Source organism: Lampris incognitus, chromosome 20 (genome assembly GCF_029633865.1).
Source record: "Lampris incognitus isolate fLamInc1 chromosome 20, fLamInc1.hap2, whole genome shotgun sequence".
NCBI classification, from domain to species: domain Eukaryota; kingdom Metazoa; phylum Chordata; class Actinopteri; order Lampriformes; family Lampridae; genus Lampris; species Lampris incognitus.
The window spans coordinates 14,482,209-14,502,086 of record NC_079230.1 but is presented as its reverse complement, the minus strand read 5'-3'; the positions used below and the strand labels follow the sequence as shown (position 1 = coordinate 14,502,086).

General features: G+C 45.0%; 1 protein-coding gene across 1 annotated transcript; it reads left to right on the top strand.

Moving 5' to 3' along the window:
• The first annotated feature begins 274 nt into the window (after window positions 1–274).
• Window positions 275–13,448, top strand: trim2b (tripartite motif containing 2b). Its single transcript, XM_056300324.1, has 13 exons — window positions 275–373; window positions 2,908–3,059; window positions 3,360–3,540; window positions 3,907–4,166; window positions 4,598–4,736; window positions 5,847–6,032; window positions 7,102–7,297; window positions 7,659–7,762; window positions 8,206–8,373; window positions 10,097–10,265; window positions 11,883–11,953; window positions 12,116–12,256; window positions 13,296–13,448. Exons 1-13 carry the CDS (start codon window positions 275–277, stop codon window positions 13,446–13,448), a joined length of 2,019 nt encoding a protein of 672 aa, XP_056156299.1.
• The last annotated feature ends 6,430 nt before the right edge of the window (window positions 13,449–19,878 follow it).

The window sequence follows — 19,878 nt, the reverse complement described above, 5'->3', positions numbered from 1 at the left end:
AAATGGGAATTTGATGGTTTTCCCTCCTGCACTGACTCCAGTGCATGAACAGCGGATCATCTGAATGGTATCTGAATAAAGGGCGTCTCCCGAGATTAAAGTGCCACCGGGCCCCCATGTGGAAGCCAGCCACTTTCAATCTTTGACTATTTTTCAAAACAGAGACAGAACAGAAAACAGAGGCTGGATATTCAAAGTCCTCCTCCTGGCTACTGATAGGAGCAAGGGGTGTGACTGGAGGTTAGGTCCTTTCCGGCAGGGCTGCTGGCCGCAGATGGAGACCCACCAACACTCCCCGGATAGCAGCAGTGAGGAGTGTACTGTTCTGGAGGCCCCGCCAGGCAAAAACTCCTGCCAGCAACATGCAGGGAAGGTAAGGCTCCAACAGGCATGAAAATGAAAACACACACACACGGCGTCCGGGTGGCATCGCGGTCTACTCTGTCGCCTACCAACGAATCCCCGTGTTACCGCCGGCTTGGTCGGGCGTCCCTACAGACACAATTGGCCGTGTCTGCAGGTGGGAAGCCGGGTGTGGGTATGTGCCCTGGTCGCTGCACTAGCGCCTCCTCTGGTCGGTCGGGCACCTGTTCAGGGGGGCAGAGGAACTGGGGGAGAATAGCGTGATCCTCCCATGCACTACGTCCCCCTGGTGAAACTCCTCACTGTCAGGTGAAAAGAAGCAGCTGGTGACTCCACGTGTATCGAAGGAGGCGTGTGGTAGTCTGCAGCCCTCCCCAGATCGGCAGAGGGGGTGGAGCAGCGACCGGGACGGCCCGGAAGAGTGGGGTTAATTGGCCAAGCGCAATTGGGGAGAAAAATCCCAAAAAAAATTTAAAAAAAACAACACAAACACAAAGTAGGCACACCATGAACTAGTGTTGTAGTACTCGAGTCCAGGACTCGACTTGGACTTGAGCACTGATGACTCGGACTTGGACTCGAGCATTGACTGCATTCGAACTCGGAAGTTGGAGATGAGGACTCGGACTTGTTAACTGATAAAGGCTGTTTTTTTGTTTTTGTTAGTGTTTTTGTAATAGGCCCTAACAATGTGGCATAAGTTATTGAGAGCTACATTAATACCCTAACATTGATCACCGGTGATCAATGGCTCTTTTTATGGTGCCAGAGTGGAGCCCTGGAGCCCATCTTGGAACTCGACTCAGACTCAACCTTGATGACTCAGACTCAGGTAATGGGGACTTGACTCGGACTCTTCTTTGGGGGCTCAGACTCGGACTCGGACTTGAACACTCGAGACTCGACTCGGACTCGAGGTTCAGTGACGCGACTACAACACTGCCATGAACTGTCAGTAATACGTAAGCAGACACATCAGCACACACGTGCAGAAAAACAAATGTTTGAATCCATGCAGCCCGTCAGAATAACGACCTTCTGCAAGAAACAAACGCACAAAAAGAAAGATGTGCACGTTTGTTAAGACGTTACCATGCACAGGTGTATGCAAGCACACATGTATTCATCACAGGCTGCCGACAACATCTACACATGTACACTTACATGCATGCACACATAGTGCATGCATGCACGTGTGTGTGTGTGTGTGTGTGCATGCACACATAGTGCATGCACACACACACACACACACACACACATGTTCTAAGGCCGCTATTCCCATGAAGTTGTTCACCCCTACTTTAACCCCGGTGGTGAGGGGGCCTGTATCGTTCGGCACCAAAGAGACACAGGATTTTCATCCCAGGCAACAGGTCTTCCTTTGCCAGTGTAACTGACCTACACACCTTCAGCCAGAGAGGAGGTATAATGTCCCCCATATCTTAAAGAAAGTCAATTTGTGTAGCCCGATATCACGTATTACAAATTTGCCTCAGGGGGCTTTACAGCAACACAACATCCTGTCGTCAGACCCTCCCATCGGATAAGGAACAACTCCCTCGTAAAAACCCTTTTAACAGGGAGACAAAATAGGAAGAAACCAGGGAGAGCGACCGAGGAGGGATCTCTCTCCCAGGACGGGCAGCTGAACACAACACTGTAAGAGGATAACAGAATTATAATGGACTTATGAGATAGAAGAAGAACATGATGAGGAGGATGCCAAGCAGCGCCCAGGAAGACCTAAAGTAAGAAGGCCGAGGGAGTCAACGGAGAACGAGCTACGACACAGTGACCACCGCCATGTAAACGTGATTAAATATCCAAACAAGGAGAAACAAGTGTTCGTTTGAACCTATGAGGCGTTAGAAATGTCGTTTCGGCGGCGGCGCTTGGCCCCAGGCGGGTGTCCGCGTCGATACGGAGCACAGCCGAGGTAAAACGTGTAACGTCAGCGGAGCTGTGGCTGTTTGCAGAATGTGGTTAAGTCGGTCTGCCATGTAAGCACTGACAACACTTGCATCCATCCACACCTTCTGCACACACTGCACATAAACTGGAGCACTCTGTCAATACCCGCTCACACACACACAACACACACACACACACACACACACACACACACACACACACACACACACACACACATATGTGGACCCATGCTTGCATGCACCGACCGTCTCTCGCTGAATGAACTTATAAACACACACCTCCTCATACATTCTTCTCTCCTGCACTTTCCCGGTGACACACACATGCATGCACGCACACACACGCACACACACACATCCTCCACGGGTACACATTCAGTTGCTCACTCACATACACACAGTACAGGCACATGCATTTGCACACAGGCACAACCTGAGACGCACTATAATTGTTTAAACACACACATCAATGTTTATGCGGGTAAAAACACAAACACGCACATTCACAAACGCGCAGCACTATTCTGGTACTTCTCACTTGTTCACTTTTTTTAGTCACCCCTCCATCCACTCGCCCCCACCCCCCTCTCTCTCTCCATCCTCCCATTCCCAGGTGGCAGAGCTCTACTGTTTGGTGTGTGAGGGTGCCGTGTGTGAGGAGTGTTTATCAGCGGCCCATGGGGACCACTCTACCGCCCCCCTCAGTCAGGCGCTGGAACAGCACCGCAACGCTCTGCAGGAGAGGTTGGGGGCTGCGATGACCAGGTGGGTGTGTTTTGGGGGGTTGTTGTAGCCCCTTAGCCTGTGTGGCGTAATGGCTGAAGGCCCGTAGCGGAGACCGTTTGTGTTTTAAGGAGACACACCCTCCATTGTGTGCAGTTCTACATAAGCAGGAGCAAAGATGCCTCCGAGTTTCGCCGGGATTTCTTTTCTCTTCGTGTGAACATGACTGGCTGAAAGAAATAAAGCCACGCTCTTATTTGTCTCGATTCAAATTTTAAATCCTTCCCTAATCTCACCCTTTCTCTCTCTCTCGCCCCCTGTCTTTCCTCCCGCTCTCTCCAGGCTCCCACAGATCTCAGACTCCCTGGCCTTTGTTAAAGAGATACTCCAGCAGTTGACCAACCAGAGGACGTCCATCGAGGAGGACATCCAGTCGAGTTTCGAGGATCTGCACAAACAGCTGGACGTCAGGAAGAGCGTTCTGCTGATGGAGCTGGAGGTCACGTACGGACTCAAACAGAAGGTGTGTGTGTGTGTGTGTGTGTGTGTGTGTGTGTGTGTGTGTGTGTGTGTGTGTGTGTGTGTGTGTGTGTTTCCCCGGTGGACTGGGTCCGTCCCAGGTTCTTGAGAACGAGATTTTTGATAAGGCAGAATGTGACAATCCCTTGAAAAGTCCAATGTAGGGCACACCAGTGTTTGTGTCTTCGCCAGAAAGTAATCACTGTGCTGAGGTTTTCTTGAGCAAGTGTAGAAGCACTTACCATAAATGACCCCTGACCTCTGAACTCCATGTCAAGCAGAGTCTGGAAGATGACCATTAATGTATCGCAGCAAGTTGGGACCTCTACCCCTTTCTGCATTCATATCAGATGTCTATGTCCAACCCCAGGTCCTACAGTCCCAGGTGGAGAGCCTTCTGCGGGGTCAGGGGGAAATCACGACCAGCTGTGGCCAGACGGAGGAGGCCCTGGCCGGGGAGACCTGCGTGGCGAGCTTGGAGGCCGAGCGGGACCTCAGGGAGCAACTGGGGGAGCTAGCCAGCCAAGGTCTGCCTTGTCAGCCGGAGGAGAACGACCAGCTGGATCTGGTAATGGAGACAGATGGACTGAGGAAGTCCATACACAACCTGGGGACCATCGTCACGACCAGGTGGGATCCCAGGAGACATACGCACAGCAACGGATGTGCCCGGAAATGTCTTTGGTGGTGGAAGGGTGGCAGAGAGGCGCCGTCTCTCAACTAGAAGGCCAGCGTTCAATTCAAGATCAAGTTTTATTTCCACATACATAAAAGATGTATGAGTTGCTGTGGTAAAAAAAAAGACACAGGGGACATCAGGCAACAGAAAAATACAAGTTCGAGGAAAGAATGTCTAAATATTAAGAGGGCAGGGGAAGGAAGCAGGAAATACTAAGTATTTTTGTACAGAGTTCAAAATCAAAACAGTACCAATGAATTACCGAATGATAAAATTCTTACGCTCACTGCTCACACCACTGGGTGAAATGATATCTAAGGCAAATATTAGTTAAGATTATTTTCTTACCCGTTTCTCCTCCTCCTCCTCCACTCCTCTTCAGCGCGGTGGCGAGTCAGAGCGAGGCCATGGGAGCGGGCTTGGAGCAGTGTTTTGTGGGATATCCAGCCTCGGTCACCATTGTGACCAGAGACAAGGCTGGGGGAGCCTGCAAGACTGGCAATGCTATTCTGTCAGCCGAGGTGTGTTCAACACACACACACACACACACACATGAGCAGAGAAGCCATAGAGAGAGAGTAACTGTTGAGTAACCACACAGAGCATTATAATTATATTAATCATAATAATAAACTTGGCGGCACGGTGGCACTGTGGTTAGTGCGGTCGCCTCACAGCAAGAAGGTCCTGGGTTCGAGCCCCGGGGTAGTCCAACCTTGGGGGTCGTCTTAGCTCGTCCTCTGTGTGGAGTTTGCATGTTCTCCCTGTGTCTGGTTGGGTTTCCTCCAGGTGCTCCGGTTTCCTCCCACAGTCCAAAGACATGTAGGTCAGGTGAACTGGCCGTACTAACTTGTCCCTAGGTATGAACGGGTGTGCTTGTTGGCCCTATGATGGACTGGCGGCCTGTACAGGGTGTCTCCCCACCTGCCGCCTAATGCCTGCTGGGATAGGCTCCAGCATCCTGCGACCCCGGTTGGGATAAGCAGTTTGAATAATGGCTGGATGGATGGACTATAAAGCCCCTTCAAAACACAGTTACAAGGTTCTTCACAATAAACACAGAACACAGTTAAAACACGAGAATTTAAAATGAACTAAAAGCTGTGAAAAATAAACCTTTAAACACAAAGGGAGTAAAACACAAAAAAAAAAAAAAAACATGAAATTAAAGACCAATAAAATGAGGTAAAATAAGCCGGCAGCTCGGGTAAAATCAGGATATGCTTTCCACTAAAGTTGCACAAACTCACTTTGGCCAGATTTTACCGGTTTTCTTGTCAGAAACATACAGTTGAATGTAAAAAAAAATCGATATTATGTGGAAGCAGTTCTAGTCCAAATAATTCATAATGTAATTTATTCTAGGGTAAAAATACACCCCAGTTAATTAACTTTAATAAAAAATACGCCCCAGTTAATATTCAGTAACTTAGAAATAATATAGTAAATTAAAAATAGAGGTGATCCAGTTTATGAAGTATTTTTTTGTCAAGCCGGGACTTGAGCTGCTTAATGTCTTTTTGAAAAGGAAGCAATTAATCTACGTTGTGTGCCATCTTCCATTCTGCCGGAGTTTAGAAGCGTCACTTCAGTGAAACAGCTGGTAACCCCTTTATCAAATGCTATTCCAGGTGTTTACGCCAGATGGCAGCATAGTGGATGGCGAGATAGTGGACCACAAGAATGGAACCTATGAGTTTGTGTACGTGGTGCCAAAAGAAGGGCATTTCTCTCTGGCCCTGAGGTTATATGACCAACACATCAAAGGAAGTCCCTTCAAACTGAATGTCACCAAGGCCACGGAGGTAGATACAGAGGTAGGTACCCTAGTAACGTGTGTGTGTGTGTGTGTGTGTGTGTGTGTGTGTGTGTGTGTGTGTGTGTGTGTGTGTGTGTGTGTGTGTGTGTGTGTGACAGAGAGAGAGAGAGAGAGAGAGAGAGAGAGAGAGAGAGAGAGAGAGAGAGAGAGAGAGAGAGAGAGAGAGAGAGAGAGAGAGAGAGAGAGAGAGAGAGAGAGAGAAAGAGAGAGAATCCATTTGCAGCTGGCGTAGTTGCACGTAAGCAGAAAGGAAACCTCTTAACATGTTATCAACGGAGTAAAGACTGGGAAAAATGTTTGAATGTCTGCATGTCGCGACCGTTCTCTTTCCTTTGGCATTAAAGGATGATTCTGCTTTTTTGCCACCTTAGTCTTACTTTTCTAGTTTTACGGCTTGTGTTTCCATGGCCCCTTAAGATGCCATTATAATGCTTGAGCTGTCTAGCGGCGATCCTGGGTCCAACATCTCCAAAATGAAGCCGGTGAGCAAAATAACAATAATGATCAACGTGCACAATGGTAAAAACTACGAAAACAAGACCCGGGTTATGAAAAAAAAACGGAATTATCCTTTAAGCTCTGACACCTCAACAAGAGTAACAGAGAACAATGTTGATGCAATATGATCCTTAATGGTAGATTGGTAAAAAGACCACACCAAAGGAAAGGAAAACGGTGTTGTTTGTGAAAATGTGAAACAGATTTATGTTTTCCTCCTTTCTCTACGGGGTGCCTTCTGTGGACAAAGCTTTGCGGCAGCCATGACTTCGGTTTAATAAAATACCATTAACACACACACTAAAATCTGCTCAAAAATAAGTTATAGCTACAGGCATGGGTAAGTTGTACAGATGTTACGTTGAAGTTTAAACTAACCCATCACAACAGCTTGACGGACACAGCGACAGTCACTACAGAAGGCGGAAACTTGCTAAGCTTTGCAAAAATGTTCGACTGAATCTTATTCTACGAGGACGCTCAGTATAAATTGCTGGGAATAAAATAAAACACCTGCTAAAAGTACATAAGCTAGTGTGCTCATACTGTACTGTGCTCATCTCTGTCAGTTGTCTCCTCCCACCACCATCGCCACCAGCTCAGCGGCCAACGCCACCCCGTCCACGGGCTCCTCAGAGGGGGCTAAGAGACGGGGCAAGTCCCCCGGCCAGAAGAAGAAAGGCTCAAAGAGGGCCAGCAGCGCCCTGGGGACCCCTCGGCGCAAAACCCAGAATCCCATCGAAGACGACCTCATCTTCAGGATTGGTGAGAACGAATTTGTCGTTTTGTTTGCTTTTTAACAAGATGATAAATGATAGAGACACACGGGTACTTGCTGGGGACAACTAACTGTAACAATGTGACCAGTTAGTGTGTTTATGCAGAGTGGTAATTGTTGATGCCTCACATTGTGATGATGAAGATGATGTCAGAGGTCACTGTGTTACTTTTTTACACCCTAGTCATTTGGCGGACTCTTAGCTAAAGCACCTTGCAATGACTTCAACAGCAAAATCCTCTCCTCATCTCTCTGTCTGTCTGTCTGTCTGTCTGTCTGTCTGTCTGTCTGTCTGTCTGTCTGTCTGTCTGTCTGTCTGCCTGTCTGTTTGTCTGTCTGTCTGTCTAGGTACTAAGGGGAGAAACAAGGGGGAGTTCACCAACCTCCAGGGGGTGGCTGCTTCCGCCTCTGGCAGGATTCTGATAGCCGACAGCAACAATCAGTGTGTCCAGGTGACTCACACACACACACACACACACACACACACACACACACACACACACACACACACATGGTGCAGTACAAGCTAATTAGGCACACTCACTTTGATCAGACTACTGTTCATCTTCTACCAAGCTATCATTGTATGTCCAGTATGTATTTAGCTCATTACAGTGCAAGCTAAAGCTTTAGTTGGCTGAATGCTGCTAGCTAGCTCCAGGATACATCCTTAACACAGACATAAAAGGTGGGGCGCTGGAAATTGTCACTGAAAATGGGAACTAGTGTGGAAGAACCGGGAATCATCAAAAACGCTCAGAGAAAAACAGAGTGTGTGTGTGTGCGCGCACGCACGTGTGTGTGTGTGTGTGTGTGTGTGTGTGTGTGTGTGTGTGTGTGTGTGTGTGTGAATGTACGTAAGCATCACCTGCCCATGTCTTCCTCTTCACCATAGATCTTCTCTAATGAAGGGGAGTTCAAAAGTCGGTTTGGGGTCCGGGGCCGGTCACCAGGCCAGCTGCAGCGGCCCACGGGCGTGGCTGTCCACCCTACTGGTGACATCATCATTGCTGACTATGACAACAAGTGGGTCAGCATCTTCTCCTGTGAGGGCAAGTTCAAGGTAAGCACGATGAAAGGATACGACGTTGATGCTGGGACATCTTGCTTGATTCATTCATAATATTTAAACTCTTAATTAAGCTGTAACTCATATTCAATCTTTTTAAAATGATTAAGAATAATTACTGAGGGGCGTCCGGGTTGCGTAGTGGTCTAGTCCATTGCCTACCCATAAGGGGATCGCCGGTTCAAATCACCGTGTTACCTCCAGCTTGGTCGGGCGCCGTGTTTGCGGGTGGGAAGCCGGATGTGGGTCCTGGACCTGGTTGGTTGGGGTGCCTGTTGGGGGGGGGCTGGGGAGAGTAGCATGATCCTCCCACGTACTACGTCCCCCTGGTGAAACTCCTCACTGTCAGGTGAAAAGAAGCGGCTGACAACTCCACATCATGAATGTATTATAGTAGAACTGGATACAGCGCCGCCACTCAACCTTGCAGCCAATTTTCCCAGTGGTCACTCGCGGTATTGCAGCAAAAAATCCCCTGCGGCCCAAAAAGCGTTTTCCCCATAGACCATCATAAAAGAGATGGCTGTAAAACTGATGACAGGACACCTGCTGTCGTGGTCAATTATTACTCGTTGTATTTTTAAGCCATGTTGTTTTAATATTTTCAAACATTTTCCAAAGCCCAGAAATTTTTTTTCTTCTGCATGACGGCACGGCTGTGTACGAGCCATTCTCATAGCCTAGAGGCATGATGGAAGTAACCGTATACATATCTGTAGAGGTAACACTACTGCACATATTCAGTGGGCCCCGTGTACCCGGAAGTAACCCGGAAGCCAGAAACTTTTTCGGCGTATGCGCCAGGCGAGCAATTGAACTTTCGCAAAGTACCGCCCCAGAACGGTGCTTGTCCAATCCTACCTTAGCAACGGTCCATCAAGCTTTCAAACACACAGCAAAATGCTGTAACGGTGTGCCTATGGGATCTGCAAATCAGATACTAGATATGTGAAAAGTTTGGAGGGGTGTAATTTTCTTTCCCTTCCCGAAACCCAGAACGCAAGAAGCGCAATGTCGGCAATAGATTTGGCAGTATAGCAGACCCCATGGCCAGCTTAATCCATCCAAAATCAACAAAAATACCTGTCTGCTCCATGCTAAGCTTGCTACTAGCTATTATTTTTAGCTAATACAGCTAACGTATTATTACTGTTACTTTTACCCACACAATGCGCTGATTTCTTCCTTCATGTTTTGGTGTTTTCCGGCTACTTCCTGGATAGTTCTGAAATGCTTGACGGGCACAGCAACAGTAACTAAGGGGGGCGGGACTTTGCAAAAGGTCAGTTCTCATAGGAATGAACAGGCGCCACATGTACTGGAAGAGGCATGTGGTAGTCTGCAAGCCCTCCCCGGCTCGGCAGAGGGGGTGGAGCAGCTACCGAGATGGGATAATTGGCCAAGTACAATTGGGGAGAAAAAAAGGGGGGATGGGGGGGTCCAAAAAGAAGAAAAAAAATACTGTTAAGACCAAAATTCTCTCCTGAGGGCCATGGGGTTATATTGAAATAATATTAGACGCTTAAGAAGTTAAATTATTATATCTGGTCTTTTTTCATTGAAAGAAAAGGAAATTTGAGAACTATGTGTTCCTCGTTGTATTTCTTATATAAACAAACATTTCATATCTTTAAAAAAAAAACTATCAAAAAAAGTTTTAGGTTGGTACCTGTACATTCAAGCATGTTTCTCATTGATTTATTCTGCCTCTCGTCAGGCCAAGCTTGGCGCTGGTAGGTTAATGGGTCCTAAGGGTGTGTCAGTCGACCAGAATGGTCACGTGATCGTCGTTGACAACAAAGCGTGCACTGTCTTCATCTTCCAGCCTACTGGCAAACTCATTTCCAAGTTTGGTAGCCGAGGCAACGGAGACAAACAGTTTGCAGGTACAGTCGGGGTGTGTGTGTGTGTGTGTGTGTGTGTGTGTCTGTGTGTGTGTGTGTGTGTGTGTGCGTGCGTGTGTGTGTGTGTTGTGTCTGTTCACACTGTTCACAAATACCTGGCTAAAACAGGTACAATAGCTGTTTGCTTGTAGCGATGGTGATTGGCTGTAAATGCTGCAGGGGAACTGCAGCAGCGCATTTGGGCAGAGGGTGATGGATACCACGAGTTGAATGGCGGAGACCAAAGCAAAGGTGGATGCTCCCAAGACCATGATGTCAGATAAAACGCTAGAAAAATATTTAAACAGTGGAGTAAAATAATGGAATTTCAAACCAGCAAATAATTGCTGTAAGACCTTTTTTTTTTGTAATAATAGTAAAAAAAAGATCATCAAAATCAACTATCAAGAGTTATAACAAGGTATAGGCCTCAGGGCTCTTGGACACACACTCCTAAGATTGGTTGACGTCTGACACTACAGCCTGGCCAGTTAGACGGATTCAAGCTGGAATTCAACAGAAATCTTCATTACAACCTATTTTCTCCTTGGTGGGAAACTGCTTAGATGTTACACAAGTAAGTTTGCGACCAAAAGGGCACTCCTTAAAATCCCTGAATCAGACAAGTGGGTGTTACGCACATAAAAAATTTAACTCTAAAGTAGAGGTTAGATAATCAAATCAAAATAAGATAATCAAATAAATGTAGATCAAAAGTACTCTTACTCCACCAAGTCTACATGGTTCCTCCCAAAAACATCCCGTGCCCATAAGCAAGTTTTCTGGAGAAAATCTGGGCTAGCTGAAAGTATTGGCAAGCTGGATACACTGCTTTAACGCTGCATTACAGTATGAACGGAACTGTGACGTCAATCATTTCCATAGGGATTTTCATTTTATAATGATAATTACATTTACATAGTGCTTTTCTAGACACCCAAAGTGCTTCACAGAGAAGGGGGTAACTCAACCACCACCAATGTGTAGCACTGACATGGGTGATGCACGGCACCATTTTATGCCAGAACGCTCACCACACATCAGCTTGAGGTGGAATCAATGAGCCAATTACACAGGGGGATGATTAGGAACCCCCTACTCTTTGCGATAAGTGCCATGGGATCTTTAATGACCACAGTGAGTCAGGAACAGTGAGTCAGGACCTTGGCTTAATGTCTCATCCAAAGGACAGCATCTCCTACAGCACAGTGTCCCCGTCACTGCACTGGGGCACGTTGTTTTTATCAGGACCAGAGGGAAGACTGCCCCCTAATGGCCCACCAGCGCCACTTCTGACAGCAACTCAGTTTTTCCGGGAGGTCTCCCATCCAAATACTAGCCAAGCCCATACCTGCTTAGCTTCTGTCATTCGACAGAGCTAGGGTACATGTTGGTATGGCTTCCGGCATACCAAGGGCATACTTTTGCCATAGCAAGTTAAATATCTCAAAAAGTATACATAATTTTACTGTCAAAAGCTACTTGGTTGTTCCAATGTCCATCCGCTCGCACAATCTTGTGAGAAATCATCCATCCATATACTAATGAGATATCTCACGCTGGTGGTCCTTAGTAGAGGTCATACAGGATGTCTCATAATATCTGTTTTCCTGTCTCTAGGTCCCCACTTTGCTGCAGTGAACAACAACAATGAGATAATAGTGACTGACTTCCATAACCACTCTGTCAAGGTAAGTCATGTTACCGATTTAATATTAGCTGAATGCATTTCAACTACTCTGAAGCTCTTATCCAGATCAACTTTGAGACCTCTCGGGTGAATTCAGATAGTGAATCGATTTGATCCTGATTTTAATTCTAGTCTTTCTCCCTCATCCCACTCCCATGTTCAGGTGTTCACCCCAGAGGGCGAGTTGGTGTTAAAGTTTGGGTCCAACGGTGAGGGGAATGGTCAGTTCAACGCCCCCACCGGTGTGGCTGTGGACATTAATGGGAACATTATTGTGGCTGACTGGGGAAACAGCAGAATACAGGTAGGAGGGATGGATGAATGGGTGCTGGGTAGATGGGACAAGAAGACAGAAATGGACAGGTAGATAGACAACATAATGATGTAAAATAATAGAAAATGAGATATGGGGGACGTCCAAGTGGCATGGCGGTCTGTTCCGTTGCCTACCAACGGGGATCACCGGTTCGAATCCTCGTGTTACCGCTGGCTTGGTCGGGGGTCCCTACAGACACAATTGGCCGTGTCTGCGGGTGGGAAGCCGGATGTGGGTATGTGTCCTGGTCACTGCACTAGTGCCTCCTCTGGTCAGTCGGGGCGCCTGTTCAGGGCGGCGGGGGGGGGAATAACGTGATCCTCCCACGCGCTACATCCCCCTGGCGAAACTCCTCACTGTCAGGTGAAAAGTAGCAGCTGGCGACTCCACATGTATCAGAGAAGGCATGTGGTCATCTGCTGCCCTCCCCGGATTGGCAGAGAGGGTGGAGCAGTGACCGGGATGGCTCGGAAGAGTGGGATAATTGGCCAAGTACAATTGGGGAGAAAAAAGGGGGGGAGGGGGGTCCCAAAAGAGAAAAGGGGATATGGATGCCACATTCATCCATATCATATTTTTAATGACTTAAAGTCATTGAAAATAATACATGAAATTGAAATTAGCATAGACATTAAGAATCAATATGTGATTATAAAGTGAATTAATGTGAGATGATAGTACTACTTAGTTAGATTTATGCATGAGTAGTTGCTCTACCAGTTCCTGCAGTAGTGACAATCTTAAATATGCTGTTGTGCAATTTGACAGCACAGTAGAGGAGATGGTGGCTGTGGCAGAGACCAAAACAAGGGCCATTACTCTCAAAAGTTATATCATTAGATTATAAAGTAGGTGATCATCGATTTTTTTGTGCTATTTATTCCTCTGCATTTGATCTACTTGGTAGGAAACTTCTCATACAGCACAATACAGACGTTGGTATTTGATGTTAGGGTGTTTCACATTGACCGTGGGTATCTCAGTGATGTTGATGTACCTATTATCACCCCCCCACACCCTTCATCAGGTTTTTGATGGGAGTGGTTCCTTCCTGTCGTACATCAACACCTCAGCGGACCCTCTTTATGGACCCCAGGGTCTGGCTCTCACATCAGATGGAAACGTGGTGGTTGCTGACTCCGGCAACCACTGCTTCAAAGTCTACCGTTACCTACAATGATGGGGGGCGTTGGATGGGGGCAGAAGGAGTTGTAGGGGAGCTTGAAGGGTGAAGGGATGTAGGGAGTGAGGAAATAGGTGCATGACATCACATTTTGGGAAACCACTGCTTCAACATCCGCTGCTTACTGCTTGATGGCCTGATGGGGGAGTGGACAGATGGAGGAGTTAAAAAAAAGTCATTGGGACAGACAACCGAGGAGACTGAAGGATTTGCTACCTTTGCCATCTCTGCAATAAAAGCACTGCAATGGAAATGTCTCCAGCTGTGTTGTGGGATACGCAATGTTGCAGATGGAATCAAATGGAAAATCCTTTGGCCAACGACGGTGGGGAACCAGATGTTTGGTACAGCGGAAGCAGCGATGAGGCATACAAAGAGCTGTTCAGTGTGATGGAATGGACAAATAGATAAATGAGGTGAGATCCCTTTTAACGACCAACCTGCAACCTGAGGAGAGGCAGGAAGGACGGGAGGATGGAATCACACGGGGGTGCACAAAAGATGGATGCATGAAGTTTAGTTCTACCACCCATCTTCGACCAAAATCTATCACTCAGGAGAAATAGTAATGGTGGAATGGAGGGAGGGGGGGAAGCGTGATGAGATAAAGAAATAAAGGCAGATGGAGGGATTGTGTTGTAGAAGTGAAAGATGAGAGGTGGAGGCGAGTGCATGTGGGGGTAAGTGCGTGGCAGATGAGGGCATGAAGAGTGTTGAATTGAAGGGGAAACGACATGTGGTTTAGGAGGGGTGAGAAAATGAACAAAGAGTCTCTTCTTTCTTGTGTTGTATGAACTAGACAAATACGGGGTCTTCTACATGGGCAATGAGCTAAAAGAGGTCTAGGCTCTGGTTTGGTTTTTGGATCTCTTGGTCCTGCCCACAGTGCAATGTAACACAACCTAGCAGCCCAGTTTTCCCCCATGGTCTTTCAAAGCCAGCAACCGATAACAGATATTTGAAACATTTGGAAGCTACCAACCACCTCTAACTGTGTAGGGATTATTTGCTCTAACAGTTTGTATCTGCAATAGCTCCTGTGGTTGATAGCTAACATCAGATGGTAGCTATTAACTCTTAACATTTGATACCTAATGTTAGTGCTCGGTGATCGTTGGCTGTAATATATCATGTCTAATGGTAGGTATCACCTATGAAATTAATGTGAGCTAATGTTCATGCCATGGGAGTATAAGACTTAACCCTCATTAATGTGGACATTAAAAATATTTTTTTTCTGCTTGCCTTGTAAAAAAAAACTGCATCTATATCTCTAAATGATGATAGAATTATGCACTTGTTAGCAAGAGGTGGCAGGTCGCAGGCTAGAGGAGCTAGCTTGTCCTTGCAAGTTCAAAAATCCAGGACAAGCACCACTGAAAAGGCCCTTGAGCAAAGACTTTATAATTGGTCGTGTCAGCGGCGCTACGGAAAATAGTGATTTTCTGAGGCGGCTCAGAAGTGTGAGATTTAGACAAGCCTTGACTCTTCCCGGTTACTTTCCCTGGATATATTGTCTATATGTACGGCATATTTTTTTCCTCCTTTTCAACCTGGTGATTGCACTGTGGGATATGTAAATGATACGTGATATGAATCCCAGATGGAGACTCCCTTTAACTTGTTGCCCATTATTTGTACATTAGGCTTGTCTTAATATGGAATGTTTTATTCTGTTCCGAGGATCTGATCATGGCATATTGTAAAATTCTTTACAAGTCTTAGGCAATAGATTCATCAATACGAATGACTGCTTGACATGGATTGATCGATTGGCTGAATGATCGCTTATCAATTTTGTTTACTGATACAGTGGCTTAGATGAGCAGCATAATTTATTTATGCTTGGGTTGAGTATCTATTTTCCTGAGAAATCTGCTGCAAGAGGGGGAAAAAAAAATATATATATATATTTGTGAAAATATCTTTAATAATATCGACATAAAAAAATGCAAATTGAAATAGTCGACATAATTTGAATCAGTGACATTTAAACCTTGTCATCGCCAGCCATTAAAAGCCAGTAACGAAAACAAACAAAACCTAGGTGGGAATTTCTAGAACGTCTCCATTTGTTTCTGTCTGCCAAGAATAATACAATTCCTTTGCAGTGCTGTTGCTCGCCAGCGCTAAACTAGACATTTTCTCATTGACCGTAAAGGGATACCTCAGTGTTATTGAAGCATGCATCTGCTACATGTGATCGCTACTGCTGTCATCCAACAAGCCACTCCAGTTTTCTGACTTAAGATTCATTTTGCAGGTAGTATAAAAATACGTCCCAGTAGAATTGCAGGAAAGCTGCCGTAAGGGCCAGTAATGAATCAAAGTGGCAAGACATTTTACATATTTCGTCAAGGAAAAATGTGTTATCACTTTTACTTTAACAGATTGCAAAGCATTTAACTGAATCACGAGCCCTTAAACAGTTATTTGTACTGAATGCACTAGAACAGAAACCTTTTTTTTCTCTCTTTCTTTTTTTTAGCTGTGCTTAAAAAGATGTGAACTTCAAATTGTGGCAGTAATGGAAATTGTGTTCCAGTCAAAATCATTTACACAATGTTGATAATGCACCTTTACTGAAGCAGGAAGCAAAATAATAATTATTGAATCACTCTGTGTTCATAAATGATCAAACATTGTTGTTTTGTTTTGTTTTTATAAATTGTATGTTGTTTACTTGAAAATATTCTTTGTCTATTGTATATTTTTATTATTATTTATCTATTTTTTAAATTATATATTTCTGTTGCCATTTGATTGATTTCCATAATGTGCATTGAAAATCTTAAGTGCCCAATAATGCTTCTTCATTTTATACATCGCTTATTTTGTTTCAAAACATGATTGTTGGTATTCGATGTACAAATTGATTGTGATATAAGGGTTATCTTGATTCTTCCAGTTTTATTAGTTTTCTTTAAAGACAACTTTGTCACATTGTGGGGAAAAGATTCTGTTGTGACCTTATTCAAACAACTCAGTACGAAACCAAAAATAGTTTAACAGTGAATGATTTTTGGCCTTTGTTATTGTGGCTAATATAGCAGCAAGCCAAGCAAGTCTTCTTTCTTTTTCCCAACACAGTTAAGCCAAAACTCCGCGAACACAGCCTTTGACTGGTTAAGGTTAGGGTTAACTGTGCCTCTGATTGGTTAGGGTTAGGGTTAATGCTGCCTCTGATTGGTTAGGGTTAGAGTTAATGCCTCCTCTGATTGGTTAATATTAGGGTTGACTCTGCCTCTGATTGGTTAGGGTTAGGGTTAACTCTACCTCTGATTGGTTAGGGTTAGGGTTAGGATTAACTCTGCCTCTGATTGGTTAAGGTTGGGATTAACTCTGCCTCTGGTTGGTTAGGGTTAGGATTAACTCTGCTTCTGATTGGTTAGGGTTAGGGTTAACTCTGCCTCTGATTGGTTAGGGTTAGGGTTAACTCTGCCTCTGATTGGTTAAGGTTAGGATTAACTCTGCCTCTGGTTGGTTAGGGTTAGGATTAACTCTGCCTCTGGTTGGTTAGGGTTAGGATTAACTCTGCTTCTGACTGGTTAGGGTTAGGGTTAACTCTGCTTCTGATTGGTTAGGGTTAGGGTTAACTCTGCCTCTGATTGGTTAAGGTTAGGATTAACTCTGCCTCTGGTTGGTTAGGGTTAGGATTAACTCTGCCTCTGATTGGTTAGGGTTATGGTTAACTCTGCCTCTGATTGGTTAGGGTTAGGATTAACTCTGTTTCTGATTGGTTAAGGTTAGGATTAACTCTGCCTCTGGTTGGTTAGGGTTAGGATTAACTCTGCCTCTGATTGATTAAGGTAAGGTTAGGGCTTAACTGTGTCGGGGGGAAAAGGAAGATGCACGCATTATACTAATTTGGACTTTATTAATCCTAGTGGGGAAATGTGGATTGCTGACAATGTTCAAAAACCCTGTGTTAGCTTATAGATTGCAGGGGCAATTATTTTAAATGAGAAATATTGACAAGACTGGAGGTTGTGTACCAATGCTTGCTGTTTGTCACAAAATAGATTACCTTTTGGATATCGGTAGCCATTTGTTACAAATATGGATACTGACAACTCCAACAAAACATTTCTCAAGTAGCTATGAACAGGTGTAATTCTTTTAGTGATGCGACAAATGCTCAAGGATGAAAAATTATGAACGAAAACGGGAGATGTCAGTGAATCTGACACCGGTGGAGTCATCCCTATTGAGTACTTAATCTTATGTGCTGATGTTCAGTCTGAGAGTGTGATGGTGAATCAGGGCCTTGTTTGCTGAAGAGTCAACCTTACTGTCAGTAAATTATATGAATGTGTTGTACTGTTGATACAAATTGCCTTTTCCGATGTACTTAATTCAGAACGACTCCATTCGAAATGTAAACTTACCTGACGTTCATTCATTAAGAATCAATTCCAAATGTGCCGCAATTCCATTTTGGGGGAGTTTGGTTGAGATTTCTCCCAAGTGAGAAGTGAGATACACCCTTGAAAATTAACTGGTGACACTGAGAAGGAATGTTTTTTTTCCCTCGTTTGTTTGTTTAAGTGATTGTCCTGCATGATAGAATCATAGCACATGCATAGACTGACTGATTTTAGAGATCATTAACAATGAGCCCATTTAACCTCCAATGGATATTTGGCACTTTAGAGTTGAGCTCTTCGAATAGGAAACCAACTTATACATTGTCGCTTGCTTGGTCCGTTCTTCTCTGGCAAAACTGTTCATATTACTTCACTGTTTGTCTCTGCAGCTCTCTCACACACACACACACACACACACACACACACACACACACACACACACACACACACACACACACACACACACACACACACACACACACACACACACACAAAAATAAAGCTTCAATTCCCAACTGAGTGATTTGCTTGCTTGACCTTGGGAGACATGTAATCTTAATATGCTCAGCCAGTTCAACTCACGTATTTGGAAAAATGTTTTAACTTAATTAGAAACACAATGTGAATTATTATAGTACTTTGGCAGAGAATATAATGAGTTATATCTACTGAGTGTAAGGTACTGGCTATCAGGGCTTGGTAAACTCCCAGTGCTGCAGGTATGTTAGTGGAAACAGGAGCATGCGGGAAGGTTCACAGAAAATATCCCTTCAGTGACCAGCTAGTTCATTTATACATTTTCATGTTATGATTATGCATAAGTCAAGTTTGTTTGTACAGCGGAAAATCACAAATTAATCCCGAAGGGCTTTACAATCCGTACAATACTGTTATGCCAACAGGCATACCAACATGTACCCTGGCTCTACTGAATGACAGAAGCTAAGCAGGTATGGGCTTGGCTAGTACTTGGGTGGAAGACCCCCCAGGAAAACTGAGTTGCTGCTCAAAGTGGTGTCGGTGGGCCAGTAGGGGGCAGTCTTCCCTCTGGGCCTAATGGACAAATGCCAATGCCCCAGTGCGGTGAGGGGGACATTGTGTTGTAGGAGATGCTGTCCATCGAATGAGACATTAAATTGAGGTCCTGACTCACTGTGGTCATTAAAGATCCCATGGCACTTATCGCAAAGAATAGGGGGTCCCCCCGGTGTCCTGGCAAACTTCTCCACCTGGCTCTCTCCATCTGCCCACCTAATCATCCCCCTGTGTCATTTGCTCAGCGATAAGTCGCTCTCCACCTCAAGCTGATGTGTGGTGAGCCTTCTGGCACAAAATGGCTGCCGTGCATCACCCAGGTGGGTGCTACACATTGGTGATGGTTGAGGTGAGTTTCCTCCCTTCAATGTGAAGCACTTTGGGTGTCTAGATAAAGCGCTATATAAATGTAATCCATTAATATACAACAATATACGCCACTGTCTGTCCTTGGACCCTACACAGCAATGAGGAAAAACTCCACAAGAAAAAAACTAATCTGGGGAAATAAATGGGAGAAACCTCAGGAACAGCACAAAACATAGCAGAGGAGCCGTCATTTAAAGACTGTACACAAGAAAGGTGGCTAGATGCACATTTGAATAAGCATCTCATTTGATATCCTTAGCCCTGAGATTCAGCACACATATAAACACATTAAGGAAATTAAAATGTTAAACATGTAAATGCAAATTCAGCATTAAGTTGGTACCACACAATAAACAATTGTTAGATGCCCAGCAGTGAAATTTGCATACAGCTTTGCTTGGATATTTTCGTCCAGCATGGTTCAGTGTATTAGAGAACTTTAGCACCTTTAAGGGGGGGGGGCACAGCATTGTGAGAAGGTTTGGTAGTATCAAAATTTTGTGATGTTAAAAATGTTGTAGATAAAATATGGCCAGATACGTATATGAGGTGCAGTGACAGTCTCTACATCATAGAAATGAATTCTCTTCTCTCTTTTGATCCTCTATTTTTGACGTTTACTTTCAATTGTGACCAAATAAATCCTCCATATTCTA